At 45.2% G+C, this 21,889-nt stretch overlaps 1 protein-coding gene across 1 annotated transcript; it reads left to right on the plus strand.

The window, feature by feature from the left end:
- The first annotated feature begins 676 nt into the window (after window positions 1-676).
- On the plus strand, window positions 677-21,485 carry Vtcn1 (V-set domain containing T cell activation inhibitor 1). Its single transcript, XM_057793937.1, has 5 exons — window positions 677-809; window positions 8,359-8,706; window positions 13,530-13,808; window positions 18,264-18,432; window positions 20,831-21,485. Exons 1-4 carry the CDS (start codon window positions 677-679, stop codon window positions 18,380-18,382), a joined length of 879 nt encoding a protein of 292 aa, XP_057649920.1. The 3' UTR covers window positions 18,383-18,432; window positions 20,831-21,485.
- Window positions 21,486-21,889: the final 404 nt, after the last annotated feature.

The following is a 21,889-nucleotide window of genomic DNA, read 5'->3' on the forward strand; positions in this document are numbered from 1 at the left end:
AGGTGGGCAGTGTGGCTAAGAGTAAGGTTGAGTAGGACACAAGGTCTCCTCAAGTGCCATTGGACAATGCGGAGAGATATTACCACCAGTCTTCCTTCGACAGTGTTAACAGTCTTCTCTGGTCTTGAAACATGTAGTGGCATTTCAATTGTATTTTAATAAATAAAGCTTGCCTGAAGATCAGAGAGTAAAACAGCTCCACTGGTCAGCCTCACAGAGCAGGCAGTGGTAACACACACCTTTAATTCCAGTAGCAACACTATTTTGCCATAGAAACCAGGTAGTGCATGCCCTTAATCTCAATGGTGCATGCCTTTAATCCCAGCCCAAGAGAGGATTATAAAACAAGAGGAAACAGCTCTCAGACACAGTCTCATTGTGAGATCCTAGAGGCAGGATCACCATTTCAGACTGAGATGGAGGTAAGAGCCAGTCTCTGGCTGTTTTGCTTTTATGGATCTTCAGGTTGAACCCAAGTTTCTCTGAGTTTTTATTAATCATGCTTCAGAAACTGGAAATTGAGATGACACTATCAGATAAAAGGGACATTTCTTCACTTGTCTCGACTCCAGTGGGATGGGAGTGGGATCGCTGAGACTTCTAAGGTTCCTATTTCTAGGAAGGGCTCACGTGGGTGAAAAGCTTGTGATGTCTTACATAGCACATCTTACACGGGATGCTTGTGAGGCAGTGTATCGGATGGAATGAAGAAGTAACTTCCTGTTTCTCCACCTCTGTCCGTAGTGTTATTAACATCATCATCATCCTGGCTGGAGCAATTGCACTCATCATTGGCTTTGGCATTTCAGGTAAGTGCTATCCAATCCCAGCCCATGCTGCGCCCATCTCCGTCAAACCTCTTCTCGCTCACTGTGATGTGTGGGAAGAGCAGGACTGCTCCCCAGAAAACTTCAAAGTCGAGCATTTTCTCTGTGCACTGTGTCCTCTTCGCCTGAGACATTTGTCTCCTTAGGCCTTAGCCATTTCTAAACAGGGGCCTTGTAGAAGGATGACTGGCCATGACTACTATACCAGGCAGGAAACAGATACCAGAGGAACCACTCTTGAAAGGCAGTCAGTGCATGTCAGTCACAGGAAGCCCCCTCATCCCTCTTCCGATGGGCCACTTCTCTAGAACATCTATTATTATTATTATTATTATTATTATTACTATTAATTATGATGAAAGACAAGTGAAGAAGACAGCAGCTGTCTTCTCTGAGGTGAATCCTTGTACTAGCTCTTGTAGACCAGGCTGGCCTCGAACTCACCGAGATCCACCTGCCTCTGCCTCCTGAGTGCTGGGATTAAAGGTGTGCGCCACCACTGCCAGGCCCAAAATGCTTATTTTAACTTGGTCTGTGACCAAGATATCACTTCATGATTTTAGTCTTTATATTTTCAGTATCCTCTTTCCTCTGTCACTCTCCTCCAGGATATGGTTTCTTATTAAATACCAGCCACAAGACCTGAACTAAAAGCCCTTGCTCTATGTGTATTTATTTGCTTACGCAAGGCATCAGCACCCTTAATCACTTTCCTTATCATTAGAAACATACTCTGCTTGCTTTAAAATTGAGTTTCTCTGTTTGTATTTTTTGTAAGATTTTAGTTTTATTTTAATTATGTGGATATGTGTCTAAGAGCGTGTACACATGGGTGCAGTGCCCAAGGAGGCCAGGAGAGGGCATTAGACCCCCCCCATAGAACTGGGTTACAGGTGGTTGTGACCTGCCCAGTGTCCTTGGGGAGCCAAACTCAGGTCCTCTGAAAGAGAGCAGTATGCACTCTTAACCTCTGAGCCATCTCTCCAGTCCCTTGTGTTTCTTTTTGACTTATAGTTCTTTATGTATTCTGGTTGCAAACTACCAGACATCTTGCCTTTTCTCTCCCTTCATACCTTTCAATGAACAACAAATGGTTTCATTTTCACATAGACCATTTCATCAATCTTTTCCTTCATATGTGGAACCTAATCTAATCCATTTTAAAAACGTTTACCTTCCTTGAGGCTGTGACAGTCTAAGTTTTCAGACGCTTCGGTGTTTTGCCTCATGCAGGTACTCTTACAACCCATCTAGAGTGTCTTTCATAGCAAACAGGTCAAGATTTAGTATTTCAACATGACTGTCCAGTAGACCCAACACCATTTATTCAAAACACTTTCTTCTCTCTAAAGCCTCCATCATCATAAACCAACCTTGATGTGTGTGTTGATAGATTTCTGAACTTGCTAATCTGTTTCATTCTAATATAGATGGTTCTTGATAATACAGCTACATTCCAATGTATCAATTGTATGCTGAAAGCATTGCAAGTACAGGGCATTTAATACACCCATCCTCTCAGACACCAGCTTGGCACACAGCATGGCCATTGGCTCTATGATCATGTAGCCAATGGGAGCTGCACTCACATTTGGTTCCCTGGTTCCAGAATCACCAGAGTATCCCACTACGTAACACCAGCACAGGAACACATAAAAGATCAAAATTTGGAGTGTACTTTTTACTAAATGTGTATCATTTTTGTACCATCATAGAGTCTAATAAACTCAAACTGAACCCCTGTAAGTGGGGGGGGGGCATCTCTACTTCTTTTTACTTACTTTGGATTTATAATATTTCATCTCTTTTCCTGCCACTAAATCTTAGGTAATCTCCTCTTCTCTTCTCCCTCCATGAGGATTTATGTGCGGTAACAATTGCTAGGGCTGAGAGGCTCATGGGCTCTCCCTCCGCCAAGGAGCTAGTGGCAGTCAATGGTTGCTGGGAGGGAAGGGGGAGACTCTTTCCTCAGTGGAATAGCCTCTCCTGAGTCACCTATGCTCCTGAGATAATCTCTCACTCATGCTCATAGAAGAGACCCTAATTAAGCCTATTGGGTCACAGGGAAGGAAACAGACAAGGTAGAAAGGAGTCTTAGAAGAAGGGGATCCACGGGAGTAGCAGAGGGACAAAAAGGGGACAATGGGTGAATATGATCAAAGGTATGAAAGTCATGATGAAGCCCACTATCATCTATCACTAATAATATATGCTAATAAATAAAAAGGGAAACCAAACCAAGAGCTGAGGATGGATCTCAGATGCAGAGCGCTTGCCCAGTGTGCAAAACCCTGGGTTCCACTCCAGCATCGCAAACATAAACAACCAAATAAATTAATAAACAATCTAAATGTGGACCTCATACAATACAAGCTGCACTTCAGGTGAATCTTTGGAAGAGAGGCTGAGAGACTCTCATCAACCCCTCGTTAAAGGATACGCAGGAAGAAGGGAGGCATAGCAGGAAGGTACCTCCCTGGCCACAGTAAGTGTTCCCCAGCACTGCACTGTGGTCACTCCCTGGCTATCTCCAACAATGCCTCACAGTGCAAGAGTTTAAGGATCAGAGACAGGCGGGTCCCAAATTTGACAGCATCATGTTCTTTGGGAGGTAAATTAACTTTCCAGAACCAGCTGTTTTCAGTGTTAAAGTATGCATGATCATGTGAGAACCTAGAGATTGCTCACACGTACATAAGTGGCTGACACAGCTGGACACCACGAATACTGTTAATACCCATTTCCTAGTGTCAGTGAATTCATTTAGCACCTCTTGGGAACAACACAATCTTCTGGCCACCCCAAGGAAGACCTTTAATGAAGTTAGGGTGGTCAAGACAGACAACCAAAAGATATCATCTAATACTGTTCCACCTTCGGACACGAGATACGCCTCTGGGTTCTGGGCTTTGTGCAAATTGTTTGGAAAACATTTGGTATTTCCAACATTGATACAGTTATTTATTTAAAAAAAATAGCTTATATTTATATAAATAATGCCTTATATTTATAACCTTTAGGTGTTTTTTATTTTAAATGTTTTACCTGTGTGTACTGCGGTGTTGGGGTGAATCAAGCCTGGGGTCTCACTCATGCCAGGCAAGTGTCCTATCACTGGATTCCATCCCCAGCCCTATGGCTTTTATTCTTAAAATAAATATATTTATTATGGGTTGGTTCTTGAAATATCTCAATCTAGCTTTTAGCAATCAGCAAAATATGCCAGAAGCAGCCTGGGTTAGGTACCAGGCAGGACTGGTTTGGTCCTGGCTTCCCTGCTTGCTAGACACAGGGCACTAAGCAAGTCACTATCATCAGAGCTTCTTTACACTCATTCATAAGAAGGATCTGATACTCATTCTTAACTTTGGTGGCTTAAAATGAGTCACTAAGGGTAACGCCTTTAGTGCGATGTTCCTTTCTTACCTCCCAAGGCCTGGTCCACTGTCTTTCCAAACTGTCGGGGTTAATGTTTTCAAAACCCAAGACTTAGGTTTAGCATGACAAGTCAAGAACACTATTAAGCCCTTTACTTGCGCTTTGTCATTTAGTCCTTTTTTAGGGACCCCATGAGGGCGCATCCTCCCTCTACACATAAAGGCACTAATAGAGATCTTAGAAATATTGCCCAGTGCCACATATCCAGAAAGTGACAGAACTATGATCCGGACGGTGTGACATCTTCATCATGCTCCCAAAGCCCCATATTCTGCCACTTCCTTAATCTCCCCTTTATATCTCCCGAAATAGTTATCTTTCCTGATTTCTTCTCACATGAGCCACTGCCACACACCCACTTTTCCTCTTCTGCTAGAGTGTTACCAATAGGTGTAACCCTGCCTGGAGCAGGCTGTGTGTTTCCATCACCGAGCCATGTGCTATGGTGCACTCTGCAGAGCTGGGCTCCAGCACACACTACAGGACCCTCTGCTAATGGCATCCAGTGTGTTCTATGCCATTGGAATGTATAGAACCTGGGATGCATTTTGTCAAAGGACAGTTCATTTTCTACGTTTTATCCAGTGCCACCCCCATCACGATCTCTATGAAATGCTTGCCTTGTGTTTCCTGTACTCCCAATCCCAAATATCCCTGCAGGAAAGAAGCAATTAAACTTTACTCACCTATGTGAGACTGAGATGTTGAGATGTGAAGCTTGCTCACCTCTGGTGCCTCCTATCCCTTTCCTTAAACGACCAGAGCTATGATAGGAATTGCCCCTATGTCATAGCTTTAGCTACAACTTGACATAATGCCAGAGTCACCTAGAAAGGGAGCTTCCACTAAAGAATTGCTCAGGTCAGATTGGCATGAGGTCATGTCTATGAGGCTTTTCCTTAGTTTCTACTTGATTTAAGAGGACTCAGCCCACTGTGAATGGTGCCGTGCAGGGGCAGGTGGGCCTGGGCTATATAAATAAAGGTAGCTGAGGACTGGGGATATGATTGGGCACTTAAGGGCACTTGTTTCTCTTGCAGAGGGCCCAGCTTTGGTTTCCAGAACCCACATAGAGCATCACAACCACCAGGGGAATCTGATGCCTTCTTATGACCTCCTCGGGCACCAGGCATGCATATGCTATACATACATACACACAGGAAACATTCACATACATTAAAAATAAATAAATAGTTTTTAATTAGAAAAGTAGCTGAGCAAGCAGAACAGGTATTCCAGTAAGCAGCGTTACTCTGTGGTCTCTGCTTCAGTTCTTGCCTCTAGGTTCCTGCCTTGTGATTTCTGAAGTACTCACTGTCTTTTATTTCTCCCCTTCCTTTCCTGTGGATGAGAATTCAACTGGTGTCACGCTCATCCCAATGGCCACGTCATGAATAGGAACTCAAGTGACCTGAAGCTGCCGCAGGTCCCCAGGCACGCTGAAGCTGCCTACTTTTAATTACCAAGTTCTCTAGAAGCTGTGTCAGTGGGTCCCCTACCTGTGGGCTCACGACCAGCACATTAGACTGAATTCCGTAACACAATTACCAAACTGAAATATATCATTATCATTTCATTTCCTCCATAATTGTGCTAATTATGGGCGGTTTTTTTTTTCTGAAAAAGTAATTTTCCAGATTACCTTCAATGACCCTTTATGAAGTGCAGTCACCTTCACTCTGGCTCTGGTTGAGCCCCAGTCGTTCTGAGGTTTCATTGAGGATCTGTATGTATTTTTATTGTCATCTTTTTAAGGCTAATGTTTCTCGCGCATTTAAGTGAGGTGGCCTTGATTCTTTGCTCTTGCGATAGGTAGGTTATACAAGCAGTATCTTGTGTTTATCCCCGTTTACTCTGGAACTCACAGAACATTATTTCTCTGTGGAGCAGAGCAGCACACACGATCAGACCTGTAGTTATGACTAAAACCATCTGCCCCTTGGACAAAGCTTACAGATGTGTGTCAAGTCCAGATGTGAGTCAAGGGAGAAGGCAGTTACCATGGTAAAGGGGAAAGACGAGTTATGGACGGGGGGTATCTGCCAGTTCTACCTTGACTGGCTGAAAAGAGTTTCTCAGAAGGACTGCCATCCTGTCTCAAATATGAGTGGAATGTGGGTAAGCAGGATACAGGAGAGCAGGAACCTCTGCACAGGAGAAAGACGGGCAGGGTGGGGAAGGCACAGAGTGTGACCCTGCAGCCCGTGCAAGCCTGAACCTTGATATAAACAAAGAGGATTGAAAATAATCCCGAACCTTCAAAGCAGTGTTCAAGAAGATACAGGAGACAGGGGTGCCGTGGTACCACACAGTCAAACCTCCTTTTGCTCTCTTCCCTAGTTAGTTTTCCAAATGTCTCGCATGAAAGGCTACACAGGGCAGCTGCTCCCCAAATCCCTTTTCTTCCATGCTGTCAAGCCTCAAAAAGATCTTCCAGACCAGCCTATGTGTGCATGCCTGTTTCCTCAGCCTCTTTTTTTCTAGCTATACTTCTTCTATCTATAGCCCTCTGTTCTTTTTTATGCAAATCTACCTAGCTTAGTATCTTTGGCTCTATTTCTCATTCACGACCCTCATCTCTTTTGTAAAGGTCTTGGAGTCAATTAGACAATCCCAAGCTTTAATGAGCTGGAAGTGCCAAGGACACCCTTGTGGCTAGAATGTTTGCTTCTGTGTTTGAAAAGGAACATGTACTATTTGTTCATGGATCTTTAAATTGAAGAAAGAAAATCAACAAACCATTGGACAGAGACAAAGCAGACGACGAAGGGAGACGTTGGGAGAGGAAACTGCCAGGCAGAAACAAGAGGCATTCACTGTGTGCCAGGCAGTGCTTGGCACCGAAGGCCAGGCTGGGAAATCGGCAACTCATTCCAGAGTCCATAGTAACCACGGGAACTCGGGGGCAAGGTGGCAGGTGTATTTGGATTGTACACTAAGCAAGCTCCTTGCAAGATCAATGTGTTCAAAATGTGTGGGAAGGAGGCAGACAGGCACAGTGGGAAAACCAATGAGGAATCCAAAAAGTACAGTTGAGCGGTGTCCAAGACCCATCATAGTGACATCTGAGGGTGTCAGAAAGGCCTGTGAGGACCACGTTAAGCACTTAAACCAGGCGTTTGTGTGAAGACAATACAGAGGTCGGGCAGCACCTCCTGCTATGCCCAGCAGCCAGCAAGGCTCTTAGGATGAGGCTCCCCATGGTCTCTTTCCTGCACTTCCTTGTTTCTGCTCCTTGATTTTTGTGGGCTCCATGGCCATTGCCTTAGCTTCACATCCATGTTACAGAAACCTCTAAAAATAATCTGTCACCCTAGGGTGCTCTCAGTCAGAACAACAGGCACAAAGAACCCCCAGCCTGAGTGTGCTGTAGGCTGCACAACTGAAGGAAAGGCCATAGAATGGAGATATCACCATAGTAATGGTCCTCCAGACGGTAGGATCAAAGAGGTGAGGAAGGAGGCTTCTATTGTGGATCAAAGCATCATTACATACCACTCTTCATTACGATGTAGGTAACATCATAACCTCAGAACCAACACTTCCCTTCTTGGTGCCTGAGTTTGTCCATCATTCCAAGAAAGATAAAGTCCCAACTCATTAGGATTTAACTTTCTTCAGAATTACTAATATTAATTAACAGCAAGTACAGCTTTGCGTCCTTCCTGCTTAGCTAGGAATCATACCTTACTTGTGTAATTGCCGTTTGCAGATCAAGTTTACCCCCATTTGATTTGTTCCTCATAACGACCTCTCAGAGGCTCTTACCTCCATTTTCCTGGGAGTCAGAGGAGTCACATGACTTATGTAAGGTTGCATGGCAGACTTGAATACTCATGTTCAAACTCTCAGCTCTGACATGTTTTCCTCTTTCCGCCTCTCCGGGTTTGGGGAGATTGTTCTTACAAAATCTATTGTGCACAGCAGATCTGCTGTAGATGTTAACATGGCTTCCTCCTCTTTCTAGTCATGTCTTTTAAATAAAACGCTTTTCTCTACTTCTAATTGATCTGGACACCTCTGTCCAGCTTGCATTAATGAAGGGCTTGGCTGTCAAAGAACCAGGGCTTCACTGTTCCTTCCTGAATCGCAGGCAAGCATTTCATCACCGTCAGGACGTTCACCTCGGCTGGAAACATCGGAGAGGATGGGATACTGAGCTGCACTTTTGAACCTGACATCAAGCTCAACGGCATCGTTATCCAGTGGCTGAAAGAAGGGACCCTGGGTTTGGTCCACGAGTTCAAAGAAGGCAAAGACGATTTCTCGCAGCAGCATGAGATGTTCAGAGGCCGGACCGCAGTGTTTGCTGATCAGGTGGTGGTCGGCAACGCTTCCCTGAGGCTGAAAAATGTCCAACTCATAGACGCTGGCACCTACACATGCTACATCCGTACCTCCAAAGGAAAAGGGAATGCCAACCTGGAGTATAAGACTGGAGGTGAGGTACTGCTGCAGGGTGGGCAGAGGGAGCACCCAGAGATATCTGAGAATAAAGGTCACCAGTCGCTGATGAAATATAGTGTGTTCATAAATGACCAATACTGGACCAAACTCTCTCATCTCTGTTAGTAGTGATCTGGTTGTTGTGCCCAAGACCACACCAACTTCCACAGTGACCTGCTATAATATTAGGACTTAAAATATGTTCTTCGAGTCTCTCACCACCTTTGAATTTCTAGGTATATTCCCAAATCTCTGTCTCTGTCTCTGTCTCTCTCTCTGTCTCCATGGTGTCACTCAGTAACTCACTATGTAGATCAGGTTAACCTTGAACTCACAGAGACCTGACTGCCTCTGCCTCCCAACTACTGGGATTAAAGGCTCCTAGCTAATAAATGCAGTCTCTTGAAGGCAGGCCCTTTTGTTCCTACTAAGAGAAGCCTACCATCTGTCCTGAGATATTTCTATACTAATCAGGCCCAAGCCCACATTTGAAATGAGTCTTTCCAGAGACTTCTGCCAGAGAGCAAGTTTAGGAGCGGTCCAAAAGGACCAAACCAAAGCAACGCTGTCATATGAACTCAGTATTACCGCCCCAGTGAAACCCGCACTTCCTTGCCAACCCAGTCTAACAGATGTTTCCTGAAGCTACAAGGGATTCAGATAGCTGCAATGATGAATATGAAGATGATTCATAAAGAGAAATGACTGTCCCTCCTTTCTTTTTTTTTTTTTTTTTTTTTTGGTTTTTCGAGACAGGGTTTCTCTGTGGTTTTGGAGCCTGTCCTGGAACTAGCTCTTGTAGACCAGGCTGGTCTTGAACTCACAGAGATCCGCCTGCCTCTGCCTCCCGAGTGCTGGGATTAAAGGCGTGCGCCACCACCGCCCGGCTCTGTCCCTCCTTTCAACGGTGCTTCCAGTATAGATCTTAGCGAACTGAAGGACTGCCCAAGGGTAACAACAGAGTATATCAAACAACACCTTCTGGGAGGTAGGAATAGAATGAGAGGGGTTCAAAGGAAGAGAGAGAGAGCACACCCAAATGCACATGAGGGACGGGGTAAGAAACCCTCATGGAGAAGCTGAGAGGGGACCTGAAGGATGGGTATCGAGTAGCCTGTGCTCCCGAGTCTAACCTAGGCTTTGTGGGCCTTTCTTGAACCCCTCCTTATGTGTAACACTACAAAGCACTGCCTTAGATCCAGGCCTGGATGAGGACGCTGACCCAAACAACACAGCCTCTCTGAGCCTCGGCTTCTTTAGCTGAAGAGGGAGCCTAGTGGGCAATATCAAACAGTAAGACCAACTGCACAAACTCCGTGGAAAAGCCTAAAACAGTGAGCCAAGAAAACACGCTACTAAATTATGACTCGGGGTCTAAAGCACACAAAACACTTACAAGGAGGAAGATGATACAATTCTCTTCAGATAGAAATTCCAAATGATTTGCTTCCGTCTCTCCTTCTCCAGGAGGGGGAGGCACCATTTGATTGTCTTCCCACTCAGTTCAGTCAGTGTATGCTGGAGACGTGAAGTCAGGTTTCTAAGACACCTAACACACGCCCCTCACATCATTGAGTGTGGAGAGCTCACACCTTCCAGCAGGCCATGCTGATGGGAGGAGAACTTTACCCTGCCACAATCTTCCTCTCCAAAACCCCACCTGACTCTAAGCATGAGAAGAACATCCCATAAATCCCAACGCGAAGGCACCCTACGCAATACCTGACCACTACTAGAACTGTTTTTTAAAAAATTTTTTTAAAAAGATGGGAAGATTGAGAAAATGCCATACAAATGTTCATACAAACCTGAGGTGAAATAATAAACCATGCTGGCATACTAGATGAGATTCTGGGACAACAACAGAATTCCCAAGGTTAACGGGAAAATGGGCAAAATACAAATAAAGTCTGGGGTTTAATTAGCAGTGATGCTGGTTTCTCGATTTTGACAGAAGAACAAAGGCCATTGAAGATGCTACGTTAGAGGAAACTGAACAGGAAACTTACAGGAATTCTCTTACTGAATATTGTCTTGGAAAGTTTTATGTAAATCTAAAGTTGTTAATATAATTAAATTTATTTGTAAGCTAACTTTAAATTTTTAGTAGATTAGGACAGCCGGGAAAGGTGGCTCAGTTGTTAAGAGTCCTAGCCATTCTTCCAGAGGACTTGGGTTTGCTTCCCAGCATGCGCATGCCTGTACATGGCAACCCAAGAACTATGATTCCCCCTTCTGGCTTCTACAGGCAATGCATGCACATGGTGCACACATGTACATGCAGGCAAACAGTCAAATAGATAATATAAAAATAAATCCATTTTTTAAAGGAAGTAGAACTGGGCAGTGGTGATGCACACCTTTAATCCAAATACTCAGGTAGCAGAGGCAGGCAGATCTCTGTGAGTTTGAGGGCAGCCGGGTCTACAGAGTGAGTTCTAGGACAACCAGAGCTGTTCCACAGAGAAACCCTGTCTTGAAAAACAACAGAGAGAGAGAGAGAGAGAATAAATCAGTAAAATAAAATAATTCCAAAATTTTAAGGTTTGAGCATAGGTATAATAACAGATAACCATAGGCTTATTTTGAAGCTCAAATAAAGTAATGCCTGAGATACACTTATAGCACAAAGTATATGCTCACGACTTAGTTTCCATATCGCCTCCTAGGGACGCGTTCCCTACCTGCTCCAAGCATGTGCATCTCATCTTCCTTGCTGTGGAACAGGCTTGCTGGGAGTAATGTGAAGAGCTGGGTGTGGTGGCACATGCCTGTATCCTCAGCCTGTGGAACCGAAGGCCAAAGGATCAGGAGTTCCATGTCATCCTCAGCTCCACGGTGAGGTTAAGGCCAGCGTGGGCTACATGATTCTGATTCAGAAACAAACAAGCAACAGCAAGGGAAAGGTTTCCTTTCGTTCTCACTTAGCACCAGCCTAACCCTAAGCAAAAAAAAGCAGCTAAATAGCATAATGAATCACTGACTACCTGGAGGCCTGGTGAGATGGCTCAGCAGGTAAAGGTGCTTGATATTCAAGCTGTCAACCTGGGTTTGACCCCTGGAAACCATGTGTCTTAACGACTTTTCAATTGCTCTGAATAGACACCATGATCAAGCCACCTATAGGAGAAGGTGTATTCGGGGCACACAGCTTCAGAGGGTGAGTCCATGATCATCACAGTAGAGAGATTGGCAGCAGACAGGCAGGCATGGTGCTGGAGCAGTAGCTGAGAGCTGACATCTGATTCACAAGCATGAGACAGACAGACAGACAGAGCTCTGAGTTGGGATGGTGTGAGCATGTGCAGTCTCAAAGCCCAGTGACACACCTCCTCCAACAAGGCCACACCTTCTAGTCCTTCCCAAACAGTTCCATCAACCGGGACCAAGTATTCAAACATATGAGTTTATGGTGGTCATCCTCACCCAAACAACCACACCATGTAAAGATGGAAGAGGAGAACCAGCTCTACAAAACTATCCTCCAAGCTTCACAGTTGTGGCTGTGATACATGGACCCTTACAGCCATCATTAGCACCATCATCACCATCAGCACAACAACAACTTTTAAAAATATTAATTGTGGATTGCCATTTTGGCATAATAATAAGCCCAGATCCTTAACACTTATTTATTTATTGATTGATTGATTGATTCTTCTCTTATGTTAATACTGAAGACCACAGTTTCCTCTCCCTACTCTCCTCCAAGTCCCTCCTCCCTGCCACCCCCTCTTCCCCCCAGATCAACTCCCCCTGTTTCTCTTCAGAAAATAGAAAACCTCTCAGGCATATCAACCAAACATGATATAACAAGTTACAACAGACTAGGCAACCCCCTCCAAACCACTACATGAAGGCTGGACAAGGTGACCCAGTAAGCAGAAAAGGTCCCCAAAGCAGGCAACAGAGTCACAGACAACCTGGCTCCCACCGTTAGGAGTCCCACAAGAACACCAAGCTACACAACCATAACATATTGTAAGTGTTACTCTGTCTAGTTGGAGAAGAAGGAATGCCTTAATTCCCAGATATTACTTTAACGAGCAGCATTTCTTAGAATAAAACAAACGGCTGCCATTCTATTCCTAGGTATCAGAGCTATAGTTTCCACCCAAGCAAAGTCCAAATCCCCGTGGCGACAAGGCCTGTGAGTGGGCTTTCTGTGACGATAAGCGAGTGCTGTTATGTTGTTCACTTCTTTCTCCTTCCTCCTCCCTCTTTATCTTAAAACATCAAACCCAGAAGCTATCCAAGGCTTGACCTTATTGTCATAAGGCAATAAACGTTTCCTTCTTTCCTTCCTTCCTTCCTTCCTTCCTTCCTTCCTTCCTTCCTTCCTTCCTTCCTTTCTAACGATCCTTGTACATGGAGGACATTACCTATCATAACACTGATATACTTGAAACTCAGGCCCCTGGAGTTTATGGTATTGGCCAAAGGGATATAATTTATAGTGATGTTCTGGGCAAATTATTATTTATTTATGCCCACGACATAAAGAGCCACACAAAAATTACCATGGGAAAGCCCCGAGTCACTTAACTGACAGAAGTGATTGTGGTTGTGTTTTTTGTTTGTTTGTTTGTGACAAGGTTTCTCTGTGTAGCTTTGGAGCCTGTTCTAGAACTAATTCTGTAGATCAGACTGACCTCTAACTCACAGAGATCCAGTTGCTTCTGCCTCCCGAGTGCTGGGATGAAAGGCGTGCGCCACCACCGCCCAGCTGAGTTTGTTTTTAAGACTTAGCACTTTAAGGCTTTTTTGTATAATCTGTCTTCCCTTGACATTTATCCTTTTTGACTTTTGCCCCTGCAGCCTTCAGTGTGCCAGAGATAAACGTGGACTATAATGCCAGCTCAGAGAGTTTGCGCTGTGAGGCTCCTCGGTGGTTCCCCCAGCCCACAGTGGCCTGGGCATCTCAAGTTGACCAAGGAGCCAACTTCTCGGAAGTCTCCAACACCAGCTTCGAGTTGAACTCTGAGAATGTGACCATGAAGGTTGTATCTGTGCTCTACAATGTCACAATCAACAACACATACTCCTGCATGATAGAGAACAACATTGCCAAAGCCACAGGAGCCATCAAAGTGACAGGTGGGTTTCCTGGGGCTTCCTGCCTCCGTGCTGTAGGATGAAGCCCAGGATCTGGGGGTTCTAGTCAGGCACTCTCTTCCTAAACACACATGCATACCTCTCCATGTTTATCACATGTATTATTAGAGAGAAAATATGTCAATTAAAACTGAATTTATCTGATATGTACCAGAGTGCAAACATCTCTAGTCTTCCAGATCCTCTAGAGCAGTAATTAACCGTGGGTTGCAACCCCTTTGAGGGTCACCAGGATCACCTCAGATCATTGGAAAACACATATATTTACATTACAATTCATAACAGTATCGAAATTACAGTTAGGAAGTAGCAATGAAAATAATTTTATAGTTGGGGGTCACCACAACATGAGAAACTGTGCTAAAGGGTCACACCATTAGGAAGGTTGAGAACCAGTGCTCTAGAGATTTTGACCATAATTGATTTATGTAATTGAAAGCCTAGCACAGCACAATATTTATAGCATATTGGTTGACAATGGTGACTGAGACTGGCATGGTAATGCACACCTTTAATGCTCGCCCTTGGAAGACAGGTGGGTCTCTGTGAGTTTGAGCTAACCTGCTCTACAAAGTGAGGTCCAGGTTAGGCAGAACTACACAGTGAGACTCTGTCTCAATTTCCTCCCTCCAAAAGGCATTGATTGACTTCTTCTCCTTGGTCGTCTGGAGAGCTTTAGCACTCAAAGGTTCTTTCTAAGTCAGTGGGAATACTTAGCGCAGTGGAGAGATACGATGGCTATTTGACAGCCATGGCTGAGTTAACTGGTCCACTGCACCCTAAATTCCCCCAAATTCACGAGATCCCAACCTGTCCTTGGGAAGGTCTGGAGTCTGAAGTCTGTCTACCCCTCTGACTCAATCTTCCTCAGCAATTGTGGGACTGAATGGCGATCTCACCAATACTGACTAGTAGTGACCACTATTGAGGAAAATCTGAAAACCTTAGAGGGAAGTGACCTCTCATCAGCCTGTCTGAGAAGCCCCCTCACCTGCCTGGGGTGCTTCAGTGCATGTAGTGCATGCCAAACCTAGGAGGAAGCCCGTTTAAATAAAAAAAAGACTCAGCTGAAACTTATGAGGCTGTGGCTCCTTGTGCCTTGCGGAACCCTGTCTTCAGAGGCTGGGGTTTGCCAAAAGAGCCCCTGTCTATATCAAGTCTAGAAAAGTGCAAGCAAATATCTTGTACATTGTAAATTCTTGACAAAGGATGACTGAGTTTAGCTGACTAAATCACAGCAGCTTACATTTGTATTCAAATTTTAGTTATAAAAGTTAATCTGTAGGATAGCAGAAAATACTTGCAAATCACATATCTAATAAGGTGTTAAAATCCAAAAGAATCCTTATAACTTAACAAAAAAAAACTAAATAGCTAAATTTAAAGGTTTTTTCAGTGCAGACCCAGGATCTTGTACATGCTAGGCAAGCAGTCTACCTGGAATTACATCTCCTGGCACTGAAGACTTGTTACCTTTCTCCACTTTCCACGTGTGTGTCCTTTTCATTTTGCTGTGCATATGGTATATATGTGCATGTTTTTTCATGTGTTTTCACACATGTACTGAAACAGGGTCTCTCAATTAAACCCGGAGCTAGTCTCGATAGCCTGCCTGCTCTGGGGATTGATTCCCAGTTCCCACACTTTGAGACTGGAATTATGGGTATGCTGCCACACTCACCCCCACGTTTATGTGGGCTTCTGATGAACTCAAGTCCAGTCCTCCTGCTGTCATGGCAAGCATCCTTAACCACTGACCCATTTCTCCAGCCCCCTGAGCACTGAATTTGAAAATAAGTGTATGAGAAAGAGCATTTTTCTAATTCTGTTACTCGAATGACCAAAAAAGCCACATCAAAGCGTGCTTCACGACATCCATCCTGAGAGGAAAACTCAGTGAAACAGCAGGAAGCTAATCTCCCCAGGCTCCCAAGCCCATTGAGATGGTTACCAACACGCCACCGAAAAAAAATCAAGGCACAGAATTAACCAGGGTTGGTGAGGAACCGAGGAACTAAATCACTCGTGCACTATTTGTAGGACGGACACTCGTGCAATCAACGGAAAATGGCAAGCTCTGAAAATAGACCAGCCATATGATCTGACAGCCATACTTTTAGGTATAGCCCCCAAAAATCAAAGAAAAGTCTTGAATAAATATTTGCACGTTCGTGGCCATAGTGATGCTATTTATAATAGTCAAAAAATGAAATCTGAAGTGTCCATTGATGGCATAGAAAGCAAATGGACAGAATGGATACACTATATTAAATGCACACCGTGAAATACTAGTCAGCCTGGACAGTTGCTCAACAAGTGTGTGTTCTGTGCCAACTATGTCCATAGCAATTTTAAGCCCCATGAGATAACTAGACAAATGGTACAAATATCATTAAAAAGTGAATCCCAGTATTAATAAGGGCCCTCTAAGGGAGAGTTGTTATTTGTGACTAGACTGGAGCAGTGGGTAAGCAGAATTCAAGTGAGATTCTAAAAAAAGAGAAAATAAGGACTCAGACGCCTTGAAATCAGGAGCCTGTGGCGGTGGTCCAAGGGAGGGACTGTGAGCATATCTTTCCTTTGAAAAAGAATCAAAACCTGCTTGAATAAAAACAAATCTATAGATCTTGATAAAGCAAATGTGAATGTCAAGAGCAATGAAAGTCAAAATGGGTTTGATGTCACCACCCGGGATATCTAGGAACCTGGTAATGCAACCACCACGGCAGGGAAATGGGAGCGGTGTGGGCGGGGAGGAGATAATGCTTTAGAGATGCTGCTCTTTAAATGGCCATGGAGGACGCAGGCAGAGATGGCCGCACTCGGCACACCAGCTATATCACATGTCGACGTGGGGGCTGCATTCCCACGCCGTGTGTTTGACTCTGTGTGTCTAACCTGTGAGTGCACATCTCCCTTCCCTGGAGAAGAAGGCCATCGGAAGCTAACATACATGGTTGAGTTCCCTCTCTCTCTGCTGTCACTACCATGAAAGGCATAGTCCGCTCTGCTCTCTAGGCTAACTGTGCTTTAGGGGCAGGATCTGTCCCAGAAGATGGGAGCCTGCCATACTCTGGTGCTGTCTGACAGGGCAAGGGTCCAGGCTGCGTCCACCTGCTTCCAACCAAGCATCACCCTTTTCCGCTAGGTTTTTGAGCAGCAGAGGTGTTATTTAGGTCTTCTGCTTGCCTGGCTTTTGTCCTTCTTTTCCTTGGCTCAGCGCCACGCTGGGGAAAGAATGTTATTTATTGGACTCCTCCGAAACCTGACGATATGGGGCTGGAGAGGTGGCGCAGCCGTTAGGAGCACATATTACTCTCACAGGGCACCTGAATTCAGTACCAGCAGCCACATGGGGCAGCTCACAACCACCTGCAACTCCAACTCCAGGGGATCCAACATCCAGTTCTGGAGCTTCCAAGAGCTGTGCCCACACAGGCACGTGCCCACAGCAGATAGACACACAGAAAAATCAAATAAATCTCTAAGGAAAGATAAAAACCCAATAGTTGATACTAAAAAATATTTACTGACAGGTGGTGGCGGCAACACGTGACTTTAATCCTAGCACTTGGGAGGCAGAGGCGGGTGGATCTCCATGAGTATGAAGCCAGCCTGGTCTACAGAGCAAGTGCCAGGCTGTTACACAAAGAAATATTACCCTGAAAAACCAAAAACCAAAAATATGAATTTACTGAATAATTGTGTTTTTTAACTGACCTATTTGGTAGCAACAATAAATCCAGATGTGAAAGTTAAGACAGAATTAAACTGAAGAAATACCATCGTACGCGGGGAATCATGCAGGAATAGCTATTTGGCTGAGTAGGTCTACTGCAATGGTTGTATTCACTCGAGTGGCCATTGGCTGGGCACCACGCTAAGTCACCCAGGGATCCTTACAATCGCCCTGTGAAGTGGCCCATCCTATTTTAGCTTTCTTTGTAGAGGAGGAAACTGGAGCCAGCGTGTACTGAGTTACTTACTGAAGTCACACACCCAATGAGTGACAGCACTGAGATGGCCGCATGAAATCGGATTGTCTAGGAAGGAAAGAGTAGAAGAGGAAACTGACAGTTCCTTATTTTATGGAGGTGTGATGGAATCCGATGGCCCAGAACCTGAGAAGGCCCCTGCTTGGGGAGAAGTAGGTCCAAAACCAAGGAACTGGCCTGAGCCCTTCCGTTAGCAACGTTTTCTCGTAGTAACCATCATTGATGTCATGTTTCATTCGGCTGCATCCTCACTGACTTGGACCACAGAGTGGACCTTGGTCCATAAAAAGGGAAACTTCAGTTCAGAAGTGTGGAGAGAAGAAGACAAAATTGCCCTGTTAGACACAAATTGCTCCGTTTTTCAGATGCTCTTTCTTCTTCAGGCGAAGGGGACATTTAGCTTCTTCTCTGTGACTTTGAACTTTTTTCTCTCCTCTTACAGATTCAGAGGTCAAAAGGCGGAGTCAGCTGCAGCTACTGAACTCGGGGCCTTCCCCACGTGTTTCTTCTGTCCTTCTGGTTGTCTGGGCACTGCTGTCTCTCTCCACTGCCACATGCTAAGATGAGGGGTCTTGGCCACACAAAAGCATGCAAAGTGGCTGGTACGGCAGGTGAGCTAAACACAGAGCATTGCTGGACGGCTGAGCCCACGCCCTAATAGCCCATCCAGTGCTCCAGCCCTAGACGGCTGAGACCACGCCCTTAACAGCCGGCTGAGCCCACATCCTTAACAGCCGAGCCTCTCCAGCCCTAGACTAATCGTTAGGAAGCGGGAGTCCAGCAGCTGCCAGCATCAGCCGCAGAAAGGAATACGCCTTAATGCTAGGGCAGGGACTTTTCCCAGCGTTGTGAAAGGCTAAGGTTTGTGAGGATCTAGTACTAGCCAAGAGCAGAGTCCTGAGCGACAGGTATGAAAACAAACTCTACACAACTCAACTCTTTGTGTAAATCCAAACACCTATTTTTCATTTGCTGAGTCACTAGCCCGTCCACCTTGGGCCCAGGTGACTCACCAGCTGACCTCCTGCTGAGATGTGTTCTCTGGCTCCAATTACTGATGGGACATTTCCATCTAATGATTCTTCTGCAAGTAAAATTTGCTCAACGCTGAGCTGTGAAGTTTAGCCCTCCTACATTCCCACGAGGCCTGAGGCTCACAGTCCCAGGGTTTTTCTAATTGTCCTCTGTCCTTCGGTCAGTGTCTTGTCACCATCTCTACTCACAGCGTTTCCTCCAAGTCATCTCTCAGACTGATCCCAATCCCTTTTTTATCATCTTATATCCAAGTTAATTCTAATTTATTTTATTATTTTATGTCCACGGGTGCTTGGCCATATGAAGCTCTACGCATCCTGTGTGTGCTTGGTGCCCACAGAGAATGACGGAGGAGTGTATGCGATTTCCTGAAATTAGAGTTACAGACAGTTGTGAGCTGACACGCGGGTGCTGGGAATCGAACCTCCATCCTCTGGAAGAGCAAGCAGTGCTCTTCACCACTAAGCCATCTCTCCAGCCCTAGACTAATTCTTTTCCTGTTACAGGTGATAAGAAACTAGGTACCAGAATGAAAATATTCAAACACTATTTCAGCATGGTGTCTTTTTGCTCAGGAACCCAGAATGGGTCTGGGCACAACTGTATCAGAGATATTATCTTCGGCTGAGCAATCAGAGGCCTCTAACTTTCTTCTCTCAAAATATCCCTCTGCCTTCAACACACACACACACACACACGCACACGCACACACACACGCACGCACGCACACGCGCACACGCACACGCACACGCACACACACACACACACACACACACCCCTTCTGGCTTTGCTCTCTCCCTCCCTGTTTTTTTCTGGGAAATTTATTCTACACCAATTCATATCCATGACTTCCTTTATCCATTTCAGGGAAGTGCATTTCCGTTTAAGTCCCTGAATCCCACGTTCACCTGCCATGTACACAGCACATCCTGCCTAGATAGTTATGATCTGGAGGCAGGTGGAGATGTGTTCATTTGCTTTTTCTCTTCCCTCTCATGTCCTCTAAGCTCTTAAGACAGTGCAGTGTAAAAAGTGGAGTCTTTGTAAGGAAACCTGCCAGCTCCCATCACTCTGACCCCATGGTTTTCCACAGAGGGAGACTCCCCACAAGGGACTGTCCCTTAGGGACGTCACAGGAGGAAAGAGGAACTCTATCTTCCTCCCTTGACCCCTGTTTCCACTCTAAATGGGTTTTTTTTGTTTGTTTGTTTGTTTTTTGTTTTCGAGATAGGGTTTCGTTGTAGTTTTAGAGCCTGTCCTGGAACTCACTCTGTAGGCCAGGCTGGTCTTGAACTCACAGAGATCCGCCTGCCTCTGCCTCCCAAGTGCTGGGATTAAAGGCGTGCGCCACCACTGCCCAACTATTTTCAGCTTTTTAAAAATCAAGTCATACATGTAAAAAAGACAGTGTTCACCCATAGCACACAGGTTACATACACACTCAGTTACCACTTTGTTCTCTAGAGAAAGTAGCTCTCTCTACAGAAGAATAACTTTAAACCAAACATCTTTTTCTGGAGGAGATTTTGGCTTTTTGTTTTGCTTGTTTGCTTTTCTCTCCGTAGATTTCTAAACTAAAGGGATGGCTCATTATCTGAGATACACATTCTTATTGGCCGTGGCATTTTCGGTCACACACTCTCTGGCTAGGAGTAGAGGCAGACAGTACAGTGTCTACCAGCCTCACTCCAGGATCCTGTCCATCCTTTATCTCTCCGTTTCTGTGTGTTCTGAGGGCCTGCTGCTCCCCTGAGACTGTAGCTGGATGGTCCTCCTTTAATTTAAAGTTAAGCCGTCTCCTTCCCTCATCAGCCCATACACTGTGGACCAAGGCAGGACAACAGAATAAAGAAAAGAACAATCCTGTTTCAAAACAGGAAGTATACTCACACAGAGGCAAGTGGGGGAGACTCTGGGTTCCCAGTGAGCTTTAGCTGAGTGCCTCTCACGATGTCTCCCTGCTGTTCTTTCCAGAATCCCAGAGATCTACAGACATATTCTCCACGGCATATGACCTAGTTTTGTATTTCTGGGAGAAATGAATTCATGTCTAGAAGTCTGGAGTGAACCAACAGAAATAAGACGCAAAGAAGAAAACAAAAGCAACCCACAGATGCCTCCGATAGGAACAAGACGGACCTAGAAAATATTTCAGCCAAACTAGAGTGTAGTAAGACTGCTAGTACAATATATGCAGGGTGGGCATTTTCCCGGGCCTCAGGGACCTCCCCTTGGCCACCAGCTCCGGGGGAGTGAGAGGATGGGTTGTTAGCGTTGCTCTCAGAGCTCCTGGATGGGTTTGGTCGCCATATCCTCGTTTTGTATTCAGCACATTAAACATAGTGTACACTGTGAAAAGCAGCTAATCAGCCACCACTTCACAACTCCGAGGTGGCAGCGTTTGAGTGACAGCCCCCGCGATGCTCTTCTCGTTAGGATGCTTTCAAAAGTGCTTTGGCTTCTCCTCCCACCTGACAAATGTCAACCATGTAGGGAGGGTGATCATAATTTCAGGGCAAACAAAATAGTTGAGTGATGCTGATTTTTCCAAATAATCTCAATGACTTCTTTCTCGGGCAAACAAATGCAGCTTAGTTCTCGGATGATGCGGATTTGTTCATGGCCCAGGAGAGGTGCTCTCCTCATCCTGCCCTGTGGCCTTATGTCATCATGAGGTTTGAAGTTTCTACTTTCTACCCTGCATAGATAGCTGTGACCTCAGCTTCCGGCCTCCGGAGCACTGGGGGTGAAGCGGCGTGATTTCCCTTTTTCTTATGTTCCATGTGACGTTTGACAATGGAGGGAGACTAATTGCCACAACTAAAGGAAGAGGGAGAGCAGGGTTACTGGTACCTAGAGGGAAGAGCTCAGAGATTATGTTCAACATCTTGCAATAGACAGGACAAGTCCTGCTAAGAAAAAATAATTATCCAACTTCAAATGCCAACCACATCAAGGTTGGGAAATCCTGAATTAGAACAGAAAAGATGTGGGGAAAAGGTGAGTGCAAGCAAGCAAGCCCATTTGCTTCTG

Source organism: Chionomys nivalis, chromosome 18 (genome assembly GCF_950005125.1).
Source record: "Chionomys nivalis chromosome 18, mChiNiv1.1, whole genome shotgun sequence".
NCBI lineage: Eukaryota > Metazoa > Chordata > Mammalia > Rodentia > Cricetidae > Chionomys > Chionomys nivalis.